This window comes from Pseudovirgaria hyperparasitica (assembly GCF_010093815.1).
Source record: "Pseudovirgaria hyperparasitica strain CBS 121739 unplaced genomic scaffold EJ05scaffold_6, whole genome shotgun sequence".
Taxonomy (NCBI): Eukaryota; Fungi; Ascomycota; class Dothideomycetes; order Acrospermales; family Acrospermaceae; genus Pseudovirgaria; species Pseudovirgaria hyperparasitica.
In genome coordinates, this window is record NW_022985554.1 from 1,483,798 (window position 1) to 1,500,990 (window position 17,193).

Consider the following 17,193-nt stretch of genomic DNA (forward strand, 5'->3'; position numbering starts at 1 on the left):
GGGGATGCCTGTTTAGACAAGAGCAGCCCCGGTTCGTGAGATCAGAGCTGTGACTGAACTGTGACTCCGAACGGCCCCCACAGTGCTAGCAACAGCTGCCGGTGTCGAAGTCCTGCAGTTCTAATGAGGCATCGCTCATATGCCTAACCTGGAGCTGTTTCAGTCGATATTACAGCGGGTTGCTCATCTTCTCTCGTGTTGACTTGTACACAACACACACTTGGACGTAACTTCAGTGAACAGGTCTTCTAAGTCTACTTCGTAGCTGTGTCAGCCTCAGGCAGCAACGTATCATCATCCAAAAAGCCATACTCTGTGCTTAACCGGCTGCGTAGCTCGTTGGCAAATACAATAGTCCGTTTTCACCTGATTAGTCGACATCATCATAGACATCAGTAAGGCTTTTCAATCTCCATTAACGTAAGGGATCGACACTAAGAAGCTGCAGAATATGCCTCTGGTCATCGAGCCCGCCACGGAAGCGGATTTGTCTGACTATGTTGACATTCAACACGCTGCTTTCGCTGACGGCGAGGTTGGCCTACTACTCAACTCCAGAGGACCATTGACAGAAGCTCGTCGCAAGATGTATCACGAGCGATCACTAAACGACATGAAGAATCCGACCTATCATTACATCAAGTGCGTCGACACGGACCTAAATAAGACCATCGGCTTTGGTAAATGGCGAATCCATCCAAATGGCAGGACGCAACAGGAAGTTGATGATAGCTGGTATACGCCGACGCCACAGCCAGAGAGCAATGTGAAGGCTGAGCATGACTTCTTCATGTATCTGAACGAGTCCAGGAGAGATTATATGGGAACGAAGCCGGTTGTTTGTAAGTTTTGACAACTCTGTTCTGTAGTTTTCTTAGACTCGACTTACACACAATCTTCAAGTCTTACATGTGATGGTCACACTTCCCGAGCACCAGGGACGAGGCGCCGGGAGGATGATGATGAAGTGGGGTGTTGATGAAGCAGACCGGCTTGGTCTTGATGCATACGTTGAATCATCAGAGGCTGGCCGTCGTTTATACGAGAGCTTTGGTTTCAAAATGCTGAAAGAGCGTATATGGAAGCTGGCAGACTACGGCATACCTGGAGATCTCACTGCAACGAATGCGATTCTCTGGCGCGACGCTCCATCTAAAAAGGTGGTCTGATTTGGGTTTCCGTTATAGTTTCAAGAGTTCCATGTGCATGTTGGTAGAGGTAGACAGTCGTATCAGGATTGTATACTGGTTACCTGTTCCAATATGTGGCAGGGCGGGCCTCGGTGGTTGTTCGTACAAGACGAATGAAACAACTATTTCCAGCAACATTGTGCGTCTCTAGATCTCCATTCAGCACTGTTACACCAATAGCTTCAGTGCATCGGTGAGATTTCTAATACTCTCGGTCTTTGTCGGGGACCCGATCGGATTTACACATTTTGAAGGGGCTGCACTAGGGTATCCATGCAAGCGTGGTGTTGGACATGCAGCGTCCAACAGTAGTGCGTCTTCAGCTCGAATTCCACTGGCGCTGAGCTGGTCTTATATGATCCATGACGTCTAATCTTTGACATTCGCACGAGAAGTTCGCAGATATCAGGTCTAACACAATCGAGCATGCTGGAAAATTTTACGCTAAGCCCAGTACTTGTCCGAGTCGACGGATCCGATAGTAGCTCAAGATCTGAAGCTCATGTGTGATTATATATTGACCCAACAGCCATCAAACTCTAGCACTGCGTCTCCCCAGTAATACCATATACCGAAACCCACACCCATAGCAACATACTCCTTCTCCACTCACAATGATCACCAACCCCACCATACCCACAGATTCTCTCGTCCTCGTGACCGCCGTCAACGGCTTCATCGGCGCCCATATTGCCTCCCAGTTTCTCACGCACGGCTACCGTGTTCGCGGTACGGTACGATCTCTCTCCCGCTGCAAATGGATGCTCTCACACTTCACCGCCCTCCACGGCGCCAACCGCTTCTCCCTCGTCGAAGTCACCGACGTACTTGTCCCAGGTGCCTGGGACACAGCCGTACAGGGCTGCGCCGGCTTCGTGCACGCCGCCGCGAGCGTCGACATGGCGATCCCGGACGCGCACGCACACATCGCAGAAGCGGAGAAGGGCGCGATCGAAGCGCTTGAGGCTGCGCGCAGGGCCGGTGTGCGCGCGTTTACGTTTCTGAGCTCGAGCTGGACGCTGTATACGCCGCCGTTCCGGACCGTGGGGCCGTTGACGGAGGACATGTGGAACGAGGAAGCGGTGGCGCTGGCATGTAGTGGGAAATCCGACGAGGAGAAGGGCATGGCACCGTTTATGGCGGGCAAGGTGCGTGCGGAGCAGGCTTGTTGGGCGTGGGTGAGCGCGAATCAGCCTGGGTTTACATTTAATACGATTCCGGTTTCGACGACGTTTGGGCCATTGGTGAGCGCGCGGGATCAGGCGTATGGCACGACGGCGGGATTTTTGAAGAATGCATTTGATGGGGAGAACACGGACTTCTTGAATTCGTTTCCGCCGCAGTTTTTTGTGGATGTCAGAGATGTGGGACGGCTTCACGTGGCAGGTATCATTGATCCAAGCGCGGATGGGAAGAGGATATTGGCATTTGCGAGGGACTTTAATTGGGATGATGTGTTGAAAACGTTCAAGGAGAAAGCTCCGGGGAAGGAATTTGGGATTCAGGGGTCAGAACGGGATCTGGCCCAGGTGGAGAACAAGAGAGGGGAGGGCTTGCTTCAAGCGCTGGGAAGACCGGGTTGGGTACCCCTGGAAGAGAGTCTGAGTGACTGTGTAGATGGGTATCGTGAGGGTACAGAGTAGGATATTTATAGGCCGCCAGACACTCCAAGTTACTCCTGGTATCATGGACTTACCTTACTCCACCATCCCTCGTCGTCACAAACGCCTCACGGAAAAGATACGTCCTGAAGCTCGTGTCATCAATGATATTGTCCTCATCAGTAGCAATTATGATTGCAGCTTCAGGCGCCATGACCTTTGCACTCATTGCCTCCAAATGTGGCTGATCTCGTAGCACAATTTTTGCGATTGCGCCGTATGCGCTGTCTGACGGCTCGCGTGGAGCCATAGGAGTGATGTAGTGCTTGTCATGCTCGAGTGGGAAGCCCTCGCCGGCGATAGAGCGGACGAGAGTCAGGAGATTCTTCTTCCAGTACTCTGGGAACTAAGTGTTCTGAAGTATGACTTGCTTGCTATCCCACAATGGCACAAATTGGCATCATTGGCCACCCCTTTGAAATTAGGAGCTGTGGGTATGTTGAATGAGATACTGAAAGAGTTGAATATCGAGTGGATATTATTTCCTTTGAAAAGATGAATTATTTGCTCTGCTTTCTCGTAAAGGTACTCAGGAGTTAGAACATGAAATTCAGTGTCCCTTAAAGAATTTTCGGTAGGCAGATACATGACTAAGCGATCTTGGCACTTCATAAAGTTACATTTGACACCCTCAATTTTTTCTCTCTTGCACATTCTGGCATTGAATTTGCAACGCAATTGTCGAGCCATCACTAGTGGAGACAAGCTCTGGAGAGTGGTTCCTGCGACTGTTCATGATGTCCAAAATGGTCCCCTCGTCAGCCGTCTCACTGCCCGCCATGGCTACCGGCCTGGTTCTGGGGCGTCTAGACTCTAGCCTCGATGGATCATGGAGAAAGCCAACCGCTGCATCGGAAGCGATGATGCATAGTCCCGTGCGAGCCACTAGTCGAATACGAGTTATACCGCTGTGATGAATTCCTGGATCGTGCATGCATCCTATACGCATGCTGGTAGGCAGATTCAGTTGGAGGCTGCCCCCACGCTGCGTAAGCCCCTGATGCACTCGGCAACTAGGATCATCCCGGCGCTTTCAAATCTAGCCGTCGACGAGACCCTCCTGGAGCCCACCTAGAATACTGAAAATTGACCAGTACACCTCACATATATTGTGATAAATACTTTTGCGATTTGCGACTGGATTGTATTCAATGAGGATGGATTGTACAACTGTATTACAGCGCACATGGTCACTCACCAAGGTGGCCAAGATTTGCTAATAATCTTTATATTTTACATAGCACTACAGAACCTAGATGGTTTGAACATGTGGGCCTCTCTATCATATATCATCATAAGTAATTAGATCTTCTCTTGACTCGGTCGGTGATAGAGGCCCATCTCCGACCTGTTTCACATTTTTCAACATGCTTCCCATGCCGCTACCCTTACGGCTTGTACGAAAGTCGCTGTTGCTACTGGCATCCTTCGACTTTGATCTGGCATACCGTCTGCCAGAGCCTTCCACTAGTTCAAAATCATTCGGCAAATGGGCACCCATTTGACCGGTCTGGAGCTCAGTGAAGAATTTGTGAAGGCTCGGAAGACTAGCAGTGATACACGAGGTATGTAGTACAATCTGGTTGATAGCTGTCAATGTGTTATTATACCAGGTCTTGTCCATTGTTTCGAGATAGCCGCCTAAAAGGATCAGAGATGCAATCGAGACGAAGCAGACCCTAGAGCCGTCAGCTACGGTCCAATCGCCGACCTGCTGAGTACCCACACGAGTCTCAATATGAACAAGGCCGAAATTGACAAACGGAGGCCGATGGCCATGTTCAAGTTCAGAATGACTGGCAGAATTACTGTTCCTAGGAGCAGATCGGTGATGATGTTCAGGACGGTGATTGGGTACCAGAGGTATCGCCCAGTCCGACAACGAGCATTTTCGAATATGTATCTCTCCGGTGAGCGACACATGAAGGCGACAGAAAAAACAGAAAATAAAGTCCAGATGGTGATTAAACCCGCAAGGACCCATACCCAGATCCGCATCTGCTTGCCTACGTTATCAATGCGTCCTGACAGGATGGCGACAGAAGCTTTTGCTAAAGCTTGTATGACTATGGACAAGAGATTTTGCGAATACGTCAGCTGAGATCATCAATTCTATCCTTTGTTGGTAATTATCGGTGACTTACTTTGAAGTAAGATCTGAGCATGCTACTAGTTAAGGTATCGATGTGACGGCCTAAACCATTGTTTACCGAATATTGCACCACAATCGCCTGCGGTACCAACATGATCTAGAAAATTAGAAATGAAATCATAGAGGCCTATATTGGACTCACATTTGCAGCGAGTAGTAAAGCATCACTGACATAGAACGCCCGTTTCTTGTAACCCAAATTCATGTACAGCTGGGCAGCTGCAACGGATGCCGAGACACAAAGGAAAGTATACGTAACGACGACGACTAAGCCGCCCTGATCTGTCTCGTTGTAGAGATACAGGGGCGGATATGCACCACCATCGAGGTTGATGTCTGCCATATCCGGCGGCACAGTCGAGCAGTCAAGACAGAAAGAAAGAATTTGAACACAAGAAACAGTCTTTCAAGACCACAGGGCCCTGACGGCTTCATAACGTGCTCATTGTCGAGTTGACGATCCGACAGCTTGGAACAAGGCTGCGAAACAAAAGAAAAACGCCTTCGCTACTGCTTTGCCCAGAGCCTGTCACCTCTTGTTGACGGTGGGTCTATTGGGGGGAGAAGCACGGCCAGTGGACGGTTTGCCTCGATGGCACATCCATAGACACGACCAACAAGCAAGCATCCATGCACGCAGAAACGACATTTATGTACCATGATGTCCATCAACCAGGCAGACGTTTCGTGGATCGGTCGACGCCGGGAGTGAGTTGCAGCCGGTATCCGACATGATGGGCGTGGTGGAAAGGAGGTCAAAGGACAAATGACAAGATATGATGCAGTTAGATGTTCTGCAGCAGTGTGCGCCGAGATGTTAATCAACAAAGCATGGAAGGATGTGTTTATTGATTGGATGGAGCGCGCTCGGCAGTTGTGGGTGGGTGGATGGTCGTCTGCATTGTACAGTAAGACGGTACAGTAATATTACTCTGCATGTACACAATCAGGAGGCGGGATCTAAGCAGGGGATCCCGCCCGATAGCAGCCGTGTGGGGCGGAAGATATCAGCATAGGGAGCGCACATGTGAGCATTCAGACTCATCTACCCAGGTGAACATCGACCTACATACCAACAAATTCGACACAATATCACCAATCATCAATTAACTTACTTGGACATAAGCACTTATGCGATATAGGCGTATCCGTATATCAGTTATGAAAAGCGCAGAGATGAGCATGCATATATAGGAGTGGAACACTCGCTGGGACATCTACTAACTAGCACGCCGCACCCACGCCGCAAACACGCCGCAACACGCCACAGCCATCAAGTTGTTGAACAGTTGTGTACTCCATCGACTATCATATATTGAAGATTGAATATGCTCTCTACCACGGCCGCCACCGTGCCCCAGCATACGGCATCATACGCCATCCTTCAGATCCTCCAGGAGCCCTGGTTGAAAGCCTAGAATGTAATCATGTAACTGCGGCCCGCCACGCTGCAGCCCACACCCTTGCCCACTGCATGGATTCCCCACTGCCGTCAGTCGTCTACATACTGCCCATCATTGCGGTACTTGAACATGCCATGTTCTCTCCACCAAATCGACCAACCTGCCTTTTGGTGTTTGATCTCTACTCTTAGCTACAGAAGCCGTGCATTAGAAGATAGCAGCCAGAACACTAGCTAAGAGCCCATGGATCGCCGGACTCCTCCATCTCTCACGTTGTGCGTCTAGGAATATGTCTTCTGGCCTGCTTCTATCCTTCTTCTATACTTCTCCTTCCCCTCTCCACTTGGCTTTGCTGCATCATCTTTGCTCTTTCCACTCTTCCTTCTCCTTCTCCCTCTTTTCTTCAGTATCGGTCGTATAGAATGACCGACAGCAAGATGGACAGCATCGTCCATGATGCGGGAAGGTCGAGTAACATCTCCGATGGCGATGGCAACCTTGAGGCCGGTGCTCATAAGGAATACCATCTACGCTTCTCGAACAATAACCTATCCAATCGGAGCAGAAACATGCTTGAGGTATGCTTCAATCTGCGAAATTGGCCATATCTGGACATGCTGACTCATGCCTCCCTGTTCACAGCGATATATCAACTTACCACCAGCAATTGCCTTCAGTATCACCATCATGTCAACATGGCCTTCGCTGAGTTTATCTCTGCAAGCTGGTCTATACAATGGTGGTCCGACAGCTCTAGTCTGGGGTATGCTTCTTGCAGGCTTCGGTTCCACAGCTATTGCCGCTGTACTCGGAGAAATGGCGTCCATGTAAGCTCCACCACTTTATTTCGCGTATGCCGTACTTAATTCTCCGTAGTACGCCACAGGTCGGTGCGCAGTATCGCTGGACCGGCATATATGCTCCGAAATTTCTGAATCCTCATTTCTGGAGTTTGATCCAGGGTAAGTAGTCGATGCATTACTCTTGATTGGGCGATGACTTGCAAGACTTGACTTGGTTGATATGACTGTGACAGGTTGGTTGACCCTCTTTGCATGGATCACACTTTGTGCTGTCTGGCCGTTCTTGACGGCACTCCTGCTGCAGGGCGTGGTGATCCTTAATTACCCAGACTATGTGCCTGAAAGGTGGCATGCCACTCTGATAATGTGGGCTCTGCTCGCGATTCCTGTATTTGCAAATATATTTGCTCGTCGACTCTTGGTTCTTCTTGAGATCATTGGTGGTGTCCTACACATCGTCTTCTTTTTCTGCATCATTATCACGCTTCTTGTCCTCTCACCCCGCAGCACTAGCTCGTTCGTGTTCACTACATCATTCTATGGACAGTCTGGGTGGGATAGTGAATTCGTACAATGGTGTTTGGGCCTATTGACGACCACGGGTATCCTTTGCGGTGAGTATATTACCAGATTGCACCAGAATGATGCTGATTTTTACCAGGTTTTGACGGCTCACTCCATCTGAGTGACGAAGTCAAAGACGCCCCAAGGAAAGTTCCAGTAGCCATGATTACCAGCATGGTTGTGAACAGCATCATCGGATTCATCTACCTGATCATCATCCTCTACTGCATTGGCGACGTCTCACGTGTGCTCAACACCACCACCGACTTCGCAATCATCGAAATCTTCTACCAGACGACAGGTTCAGTCGCATGGGCTACGGTTCTCAGCTGTATGGTCGTCATCCCCTCCCTAATCTGCCAATTCGGCGTCTTTGCCTCCGTTTCGCGGCTCGTCTGGGCCTTTGCCATGGACAACGGCCTCCCCTTCTCCGCATACTTCTCCCACGTAAACACGCGCCTCAAGATCCCCCTACGCGCTCTCCTCCTGGTCACCGTCATATGCTGCCTAATCTGCCTCATCAATATCGGCTCCACAACCGCCTTCTACGCCGTCCTTTCACTCGGCGCCCTCGCCCTTTACGGCTCCTACCTCCTCCCGGTCCTCTTCTTTCTCTACCGGAAACTCGTCGGCCCAAGCGTTCAATACGGGCCCTTCAACATGGGCGGCCTATCTACCCCTATCACCATCTATGCCGCGGTGTGGCTCGTTTTTGTCCTTTTCTGGACCCCTTGGCCGCAGTTCTTGCCCGTTACCACAGATACGATGAACTGGTCTAGCCCGATTTTCGTAGGTGTGGTTGTGCTTGCGATTGCGGACTGGTGTATTGGAGGTCGGAAGAGGTTTCGCGTCCCTACAACTGTGGAAGACTCGCCGTATGTGGAGTAAGCAGATGATGTGTTGGCATATATGTGAATATCTATACACATATATAGGAGTTTACACGCTGCCCAATCATGATATCTTGGGATAGCGCGATATGCGTTACGTTGTTATGATGTACATTTGTGACTTTTGCGCGGTAGTAATTAGTCGTTATACCCGTGTGTGGATGCGTACATTGCGCTAATTATGATTTATATATGCCTTTAAATCATGAAAAATCATGTAAAGTTGACTGTTGACTGTGGTTATGTTCTGCGTTGTTGTACTGTACAATTTCAGTTTTGCGGCTTGGTATGGGTGTGATCTAAAGTCGATCTCCGCACCTTGGGAGGTGCTAGTCGTACAAATTATTCTAGTGCTGCTTATTACTATTAGTTGACTGAACTATATAACATCTTCTTGGATCTTGATCGTCATCTTGAATTTTTCTAGTGTTGAGCTATGCTATGCTATGCTATCGATGGAGCCGCATGCAGTGTTCTCCAAGCCGTTTCATGCGTGCATGCGAGATAGAAGTAGTTCGTAAGTACTATTATCTGCAAAGAGCTCGATTAGTCAAAGAAGAAGGAATGACGTAAGACTATAACTAATCTGTTACTATGTCGCGTTACCGTCGTGTTGTATCATCTGAGCGGGAAGATCTATCTGCTAGGGTTACATGATACGGCGTAGTCTAACATAGTACATACACGTTGGGCATACGGTGTTAAAAGTGGAGTAATGACAGAAGGGATGAGTGCGGCACACGCAGCTCGGCACAACCAGAGTGCTGGAGACGTATAGACAATTCTATCGAATCAGCACACATCGTTGCCAGCCCAGCGGCAAGGTTGGAGTCATCAGGACGTCTTGAGTATATCTCCTGGAAAGTACCTCGGACGTGTGAGGGACTGTGGTGTGGCTGCGGCGCAGTATGATGTGGTGACGAATCGAAGCCTACCCTTGCCTGAGTCTTAAAGCACGGATCCATGGTTGTAATATTGCCGGTTGATCAGAGTATTATGTGTTTAGTGGACTCTTTCTGTCTCTTTCTCCCCTTCTTCGTTTTCAGGCTGGTTGTCTTGTATGTCTTGCTTGGTGAGGAAGGACTGTTGCATAAAGGGTATTGCATCGCCGCTAGGAGCACTATAATGATGTTAGATAGCTCTATGGAGCGGCAAATGGGGACTGAACAAGTCTTACGGCTTTGCTAGGAGATTTGTTCTCAGATGTACCGTCTTTTGTCTTATGTTCCGTATGCTTATCATTCAGCTGATAGAGCTTCAGCTCGCTGCCGAGGTATCGTTTCGCAGTGTTTCTTGGTAATGTCAATATTTTGGTTGTTAGGAGAAGACACGCGTAAGAACCCTGAGATCTAAAGGCCCAGAGCAGTAAACTCTTAAGTCTTGTCAGGGCTAACCATTTTAATCGTATTCAGTACTATCCTCGGTCAAGATTACACCTCTCCTTTCCTTCAGAATCGTTTATATACTCCAGTACATCTCTTCAGCCTAAGCTCCTTCGAGTGGACTGTTGCGTTCTGTTATCAATCGTCTTATAGCCTTGACAAGTAGACAGAGCGTGAGGGTTGTATTGCTTCAGATCTTCCTCGTGCTCCAAGTCCATGCTATATGAGGTTGTGCTCGATCCCGATAGTCTCTTCTTATCGACAACTTCGTCAACGATCGATTGATTACCTCGAACTGTAATCTGTCTCTGATCAGCTTGCTTTCATTCAGCCGGATCATTACCTGAATGCGTGCAGTTTAGTACGTTACCGGTCGGGGCTTTCGACCACTCTACATACTTTCAGTGCTACATGTTTGACATACCTTGTTTCCTCGAAGGAGTCTACTCAGACTTGCTGGCTGGCATTTCATGATTGTGATTTGGTGCAAAACTAGATGGCCAGCTTTGTGTACCGTTGAAACGATTTTTTGCGATGTACCTCCTTTGTGTGCTGTATTTATTCTTGTCTTTGTCCGGTTGTATAGACATATTCTCCCATTGTATGACCAGACGTAAAGGTGGCCTCGGTCCGACTTTAAGTATAGTGTGCTCAAACTGGATCTAGAGTGAGCGAAACTGCGGTAGGGCTCGTAGGCCTGGAGAAATGGATGTAAAGGTTTTCTGGAGTGGGGTTTGGATTGATTGGATGGGCATCTGATACATGATAGGCGCTTGCGGTCTCAGTGGATGTACGTCAATATTTCGAGATTCAGAACCGATAAACCATAAGATATGGAGTTGAGATAAGATGTACTGTGTGATTCCAGATATGTAACAAAGTACTCTTTGAGAAGGCTTCATTAGTAACGGTTGTCACGATCGTGGCAGCGAATATTCTGAACGCTGTAACATTATTTCCCGGGCTTCACCCATTTCGAATGGCACTGTGTGCTTCTTCATCATCGGTAGAGCTTGGGATAATGATCAAATTCAAGTTGTGTTCGTTTCACTGCGTGTTTCGGTAGAGTGCATGTGCTTCACTGCTGCATTCGAGAGGGCATAAAAAGCTCAGTCACTGTACCTGGGGAACCGATCACTGCAGGCTTACAGCCGAGCTAGTGCAGTTATGGTCATCAGTGTATGGCAAGAGAGTCACATATAGTCTACGCAAAAGGAGCTTACTTCGCCTTCGGGCACTTGGTCAATATGAAACACTACAGAGAAGATTAGCATGGCCCCTGCACGAAGGATGACACGCTTAATCAAAGAGACGCTACAAATTTTTTTTAGCTTTTGATCCAGAGATCAAGTCTTGCCCTGATCTTCTTTTGACCCACAGGAATGGCCCAAAGATTCGCATATACTTATTTCATGGAAGCAACAACTCTGCGAACACTGTCTATTGCCCTTTTACGTCTCTGTCATCATACCTAACCCCTTCCTGGATTTTAATTTAGCGAAACACCGCTTTATATATGATCAGCTGAGGCTGAGATGGCTTGAAGTTCTGGAGTGATGAATCCTGGTGTATAGAACGGTCATAACCTGGTTTAAGTAGGGCATAGCATGATAAGATCGAGCTTCTTCTACAAGATAGATTTACAATAATCTCACCAATGAATTTCCTGTTCAAATGAATCGTGGTGTAACTCTCACTGGGAGCTTTCTCACAAAGTTTTGGAGTGGAGGCACATCTGACAAAGAAAAGAAAAGTCCAAGCGGCCTTTTACCAGTTTTCATCTTCCAAGAACCACCCTTGAATTTCGCACACCAACGAATACCTGCCACGGCATCGCAGAAATATTATCTCTCCTGGGAAGCTCATTTACTCGTATCATCGTATTTTCAGGGTTGAAGACTTCCCGATAGATGATCACACGGCTGTCAAGGTAAGCAACATGGCACCTCGATCATTTGAAGTCAACCTCCCACTCTAACATTTCTCGGCTCTATAGGCGACGCCTCCTTAATGGCATCATGTCATTATATATCCACGAGCCATCGGGAGGAGTTACACCACGATTACACCTATGGGAAAACGAATGCGTGGTGTTGATGACGAAAAGAACAAGTCGACGTGTAAAGCACATTGAAGACTACTTCTGACACTACGGGCTCACGGATTATAATACTGGAACAGATGATGTTGAATACTGACACTGACCTCCCAAACCGTAAACCATCGAAATACGAGCTTCGGAGCTTGTCACCTCTGCAACGTCAAGACAGACAAGAAAAGACTGGCATAGAGCGAGCGCGAACACGGCTAAATATGCAGCTGAACATGACGCTGATGATATTACACAATACAATCAGAAGAGAAAGATAAACAAACCTAGGGATGAATACTGTAACTTCAAGGTGACTCTACGAGTCAGGAATAACTTGACCTTCATAGGTGTCTCTGTGAAGTCCTCACTCGGACTTTGTGCATAGTGGAGGCAAATGATACACCCATTGATAGATACTGTTTCTAAAGCAACTATGTATCTTACAGATACTATCATATTAGGAATGGTATCTAGAGGCGCCCAGGTACCACACCATACTACTGATTTACGTCTTGTAAGAAACTCAACAGGCGTTGAAGACACTACCGATGGTATAGCGACTGATGAGCCTTCCGACGTTCGCATAAAATTTCATCGAGTTCAGGATATGACTAGGACAAGTGGTTATGTTTCTATAAGTTGTGTAAAGGCTTCCTCTAGATACATCTGCTGGAGAATGGACCAAAATTGGGATATATGATAAAGGGGTGATTGTTGGATGTCGTGATGAGATATACGCAGTGGATAAGCCAATACTAGTATGAGTAATGCGTAGAGGTTCCTATCGTCAATCTTGCACCACAGAAGCGGACGCATGAACCGGCGCGCCCTAGGGCGTAAGCGGATCCGTAAGCACAGAGTAGCTATTATACTAAGAGGCGGCCCTCGTCACATCTTCTGAAGAGCCATGGAACTTCTTTATCTTCACTATGCACATCCGGCTCGCTACAATTGCAGACGCGCCATACGCGGCTGAAGTATCATTCGCAGCGTATTGGAACAACGAACTATACTGCTGGCTCTATCCACAGCGGGATAAATACCCCAGCGATCTCATAGAGTCACTGAGAATTCGTAACAAGATTGGATTTCTGTCGCCTGGGGTTGTGTCGACTGTTGCTGTCACAGACGAGAATGATGGCTTAGGTGACCCGGGGCGCATTATTGGATTTGCCGTGTGGAGGCGGTTTGGTAGTGATCCAGAAGCGCAGAAGTGGATGCATGATAGTATGTGGAAAAGTGCGTCACCACTCGAATACACATACTACCTGATGGTGACCTGACCTATGTAGGACTGGACAGATACTTACTCTCGTGGGAGAAATGGTACCAAGACAACTTCCTCGACTATGCAACCGACTGGAAACGGGTAGCATACTTCAGATCTGTCATATCCAAGGTTGTCTTCTATAAAACACTTGATGATTACTGGCTGCTTAATTCACTCGCTGTACACCCTCAGGCGCAGCGTCGAGGAATCGGCAGCAGATTGTTAGAATGGGGCATGCAGACTGCCGAGAGGGAAAGCGTTCCCGTAGTCCTAGAGTCGGCGCCCCCAGCGAGGGCTTTATATGAAAGGGCTGGTCTGAAGGTTTTCGAGGAGATCGAGGTCGAAGGTATTGAGCCTGGATATGCGATGCTATGGGAGCCAGATCGTATCAAAGGGACATGGCTGACCATGGACGATAAGGGAAACACAGTCTTGAGAGGCCAGAAGCTTAAAGCTCAGGAGCGAGAAGAAAAGATGTGAAAAGGAAGTATGAAGAATAACGATATACATAGAGCAGTGTGATGAAGTGGATTGTGAAGAAAGGGAATATGAAGGAAGACTGTGGAAGTGAAAAGAAACACGAAAGAAAGATACTGTGAACGACATGGATTGTGATAAGATTATAGTCTATTACATATATACAGGATTCATTAAACGAGGACCGAATCCTTAAGGCATCGACACGGTAATGGCAAGAGCTCAGAGACGTTAGCTAAGAGCACTGGAAATGGAAGGTATTGCTAAGAACGAAAGGCAGAGACTGAATCAGCAGTACTTCGATGGGCTTGTTCGGACTCATCTGTAGTGGCTACTCGCAGGTCCGGATTCACAGCCCCAGGTTCTGTCGTAACGAGACCCCATAGCCGCCCAACGATACCGAACAACCTGGTCCGATTCCCAGGCCCAGCATCTCCATGCACGGGATTAGAAGGAGACGAGGGCGGAGTGGGAAGTATGAGAGGGCCGCAATTGTGGATGCTAGGTTCGCTATGCTTGTGACAGACATATTCGAAGCAGTAGCGACACAGCAACATGTATGACTCTCTACAGCGCCGCTCTGCGCAGTAAGGAGATGTTGGGGCGGTAGAGGTAAGAGAGCAAGTACGTTTGTACTCCGGGCGGAAAGGGATCATCTTAAATAGATGATGAGCGCAAGTCTGAGTTCTTTGAGCGAGTGAGCGGTGTTGGTGTGTAGCATGTGAGCCTCAGGGGCAATGAGTGTTGACGTTGGAAGTGCAGCGGCCCGATGGATATCAAGGTGAACTTGGAGTTGCAAAATCGAGTATGGAACTCGTAATCATGCGCCTTTATATAGAAATTGGCTCATTGTCGTACAGAAGACAACGTGGCATACTCTCCAAGGCGCGACTTTTCACGAGATCGTGGAGTAGGTTGCATCGATATGCGTTGTCTTTAGGACTGTGAAATAGACAGTGGTGACCATGTTGACAAGTATCTTTAGTTTCTAGCAAACCTATGGCTAGGCTTCTGTAGGTAGTTCATATCATGTCGAAAGAGACGTATAATTTCTCTAGATGCTTAATGTGTGTAAGCAATCGAATGGGAGATCTTGAAGTGCCAATCAAAGCTCTGCGAGAGTCTCAAGATTCTGCTGTTCAAGCCACATCTGAGTCTATCGTCAGCGAATACATTCGATATGCAGGACGAAATATCTATTAGGAAGAGTTCCGTGACCACAATGCTGATATAAATCGCCCATGTGAAAGAAGGTGCCGATTGTATGTAATTTGAGGCACCTATTTAGGCCTTAAAAGTGATATAGCTAACACTTCTCCACGCAAAGCCAACTCTGCACAACTTAAATCCTCTGGCAGACGTATGAACACTTGCTCTAATAGTTATGAAGGCTGTGTTCTGCGCTATAATAAATCTGACGCTGATTTGGGATTTTCAGGTAGCCCTCTATATCATAAGTTGCTATGAACGGATAGCTGTAGTTATACATAAAGCATTATAGTAGCCTAGGTGCGCCATGATTTACTTTCGTGAAGACACTGTTGTGTTACGCAATCAGTATCTACAAGAGCAAGCTCGTAATTTTTCATACGAGATTTCTGGAAGTTGACTGCAGGAGAATAGTTCTTAAATGATAGTAAATAGCTGCAAAGCTGAGGAGATTTTTCATGCTTGACGTCATGGGTTGGGTATCGAGGAGACATATGCTTGCGCCGGAGTCGACAATCGTGGTAGCTGTCTTCACGTCGTGACCCAGGGATAAAGATGACAGCTGCATAGATAGACCCAAGATTGCCGTGAGGTCTGGTTGTGGGCGTAAAGCTATGCTTTCCGGGCATTTATATCACCTCTGGGTATTCTGAACGGCTGGAATCCATGCCTGTCTGTCAGCAACCACATAAGCGAATGGCCTCACGATCTGTTTGCCGGTACTTTGTAGATGTCTGCACCGCAGATGATATTCATAACTTGGCTTTCAAAGCTTGTGGTATTATGGCCTGCAACGCTTGGGGTACTACGTGCCTCGTCATTAAGGAAGTCGCAAGTTGCACTTTAGAACTAAGCAATGGTAAGAACGTGTTTCTCTAATGGCTCGCAAATCCTTTCCATCGACCATTCCAGGGTCACCCACTTTGTTCAGGTGCGAGACATACTAGAGCAGAGTCACCATGATCACAAGCTCGAATGTCCTCTCCTCGGATGTAGCGCAAATGGAAGAAATTAACCAGGATGCAACCTGCATACCTGGCTCACCCTTCGATCCTCAAACCGTAACCACGGTTCCATCGGCGGCAGCCAGAACTCCAGCCCGGAAGAGAAAGATGTCGAACGTAGAAGAGCGAACAGATGTCAAAAGGTCAGGCTCATCATCTGTAAGTCTAATACAAGCATCAATAGCCTATCACGACTAAGGTCTTCCTAGCCAACTCAGGACCAGCAATCAGACGCAATGCCTGCATTCATACTTCAAGTTCAGCAAGAATATACTTCGTGGTTGAAGACGAACGAGGACATAAAGTTGCAGCTGAGTAAGCAAAGCAAAGAGCTTGACAAGATCAAGGATGCTCGATTGCAAGACTCTCAGGAACTTTTGCGTCTTAGACCTTACGAGTCGAAATTCGTCGCCGTGAAGGCCGAGCTTACGCAGACGAGGCAGCTCCATGAATCGGACTTGAGTAGAGACAGTCAAATCATCGACACTTTGACGCTGAAGTTCAATCACTGTGCGACGGAAAAGGAAGCACTTAGACGGACCCTTGACACGGAAAGGGAGAAGAACGTGAAGAAGAGGAAGAACTTGGAGCATGAAGTCGCACGAGCCAAGCACCAGCGAGACGTATGGGAAGCGGACAAAGAGAATTTCAAGGATGAACTTTCTGTCACTTTTACTGCACTCAGCCGCGTGAGGGAAGCCTTTCAGGCTCATGTTGGCATTGATGAAGCGTTCCGCTCAATGCATACTGCGCACGACTTTGTCGTAAACAGACGACCAGAAGAAAATTTATCGGAGCTGGAACATAGTGGTATGGGGATCCTTCTCAGTGGGTCTCGAACGAATTCTAGGGTAATGCAGAAGCAAGTCTCTCATGTGCCAAACTTGTCGAGGTCGATCTAGAGCAGGCGGCATCCAATCGATAGACGAAATGAATGTCAAGCACCTGCGCATTGCATATGTTATTAATGTATATACAAAGCAAATCATGGATCACGCTGTATCACTCCAAGATGCAGTACAAATCCTAAATGACGCAGAGCACTGTGCTGCATTGATCCTTGGAAAAGAAAAATGAAATGCGACATTGTGTACCT

The 17,193-nt window shown here is 47.8% G+C and overlaps 7 protein-coding genes across 7 annotated transcripts; 5 read left to right on the forward strand and 2 right to left on the reverse strand.

Moving 5' to 3' along the window:
* The first annotated feature begins 35 nt into the window (after nucleotides 1-35).
* EJ05DRAFT_475566 (acyl-CoA N-acyltransferase) lies at nucleotides 36-1,325 on the forward strand. Its single transcript, XM_033743828.1, has 3 exons — nucleotides 36-395; nucleotides 449-842; nucleotides 904-1,325. Exons 2-3 carry the CDS (start codon nucleotides 452-454, stop codon nucleotides 1,167-1,169), a joined length of 657 nt encoding a protein of 218 aa, XP_033601795.1. The 5' UTR covers nucleotides 36-395; nucleotides 449-451; the 3' UTR covers nucleotides 1,170-1,325.
* A 260-nt stretch (nucleotides 1,326-1,585) lies between these two features.
* Nucleotides 1,586-3,256, forward strand: EJ05DRAFT_475567 (NAD(P)-binding protein). Its single transcript, XM_033743829.1, has one exon. The coding sequence runs from the start codon at nucleotides 1,805-1,807 to the stop codon at nucleotides 2,831-2,833; it is 1,029 nt and encodes a 342-aa protein (XP_033601796.1). The 5' UTR covers nucleotides 1,586-1,804; the 3' UTR covers nucleotides 2,834-3,256.
* Nucleotides 2,883-3,632, reverse strand: EJ05DRAFT_499759 (uncharacterized protein; the record flags this gene model as incomplete). Its single annotated transcript, XM_033746895.1, has 2 exons — nucleotides 2,883-3,197; nucleotides 3,504-3,632. 2 exons carry the CDS (start codon nucleotides 3,630-3,632, stop codon nucleotides 2,883-2,885), a joined length of 444 nt encoding a protein of 147 aa, XP_033601797.1.
* Nucleotides 3,633-4,133: 501 nt separating this feature from the next.
* EJ05DRAFT_485375 (uncharacterized protein) lies at nucleotides 4,134-5,346 on the reverse strand (the record flags this gene model as incomplete). Its single annotated transcript, XM_033745443.1, has 4 exons — nucleotides 4,134-4,530; nucleotides 4,563-4,948; nucleotides 4,996-5,100; nucleotides 5,146-5,346. 4 exons carry the CDS (start codon nucleotides 5,344-5,346, stop codon nucleotides 4,134-4,136), a joined length of 1,089 nt encoding a protein of 362 aa, XP_033601798.1.
* A 1,209-nt stretch (nucleotides 5,347-6,555) lies between these two features.
* EJ05DRAFT_531494 (putative amino acid permease) lies at nucleotides 6,556-8,958 on the forward strand. Its single transcript, XM_033749030.1, has 5 exons — nucleotides 6,556-6,984; nucleotides 7,049-7,233; nucleotides 7,283-7,368; nucleotides 7,443-7,823; nucleotides 7,871-8,958. The coding sequence occupies exons 1-5, from the start codon at nucleotides 6,829-6,831 to the stop codon at nucleotides 8,659-8,661; spliced, it is 1,599 nt and encodes a 532-aa protein (XP_033601799.1). The 5' UTR covers nucleotides 6,556-6,828; the 3' UTR covers nucleotides 8,662-8,958.
* A 4,108-nt stretch (nucleotides 8,959-13,066) lies between these two features.
* Nucleotides 13,067-13,887, forward strand: EJ05DRAFT_485377 (acyl-CoA N-acyltransferase; the record flags this gene model as incomplete). Its single annotated transcript, XM_033745444.1, has 2 exons — nucleotides 13,067-13,364; nucleotides 13,430-13,887. 2 exons carry the CDS (start codon nucleotides 13,067-13,069, stop codon nucleotides 13,885-13,887), a joined length of 756 nt encoding a protein of 251 aa, XP_033601800.1.
* A 1,910-nt stretch (nucleotides 13,888-15,797) lies between these two features.
* Nucleotides 15,798-17,120, forward strand: EJ05DRAFT_343347 (uncharacterized protein). Its single transcript, XM_033740934.1, has 2 exons — nucleotides 15,798-16,256; nucleotides 16,322-17,120. Exons 1-2 carry the CDS (start codon nucleotides 16,053-16,055, stop codon nucleotides 16,997-16,999), a joined length of 882 nt encoding a protein of 293 aa, XP_033601801.1. The 5' UTR covers nucleotides 15,798-16,052; the 3' UTR covers nucleotides 17,000-17,120.
* Nucleotides 17,121-17,193: the final 73 nt, after the last annotated feature.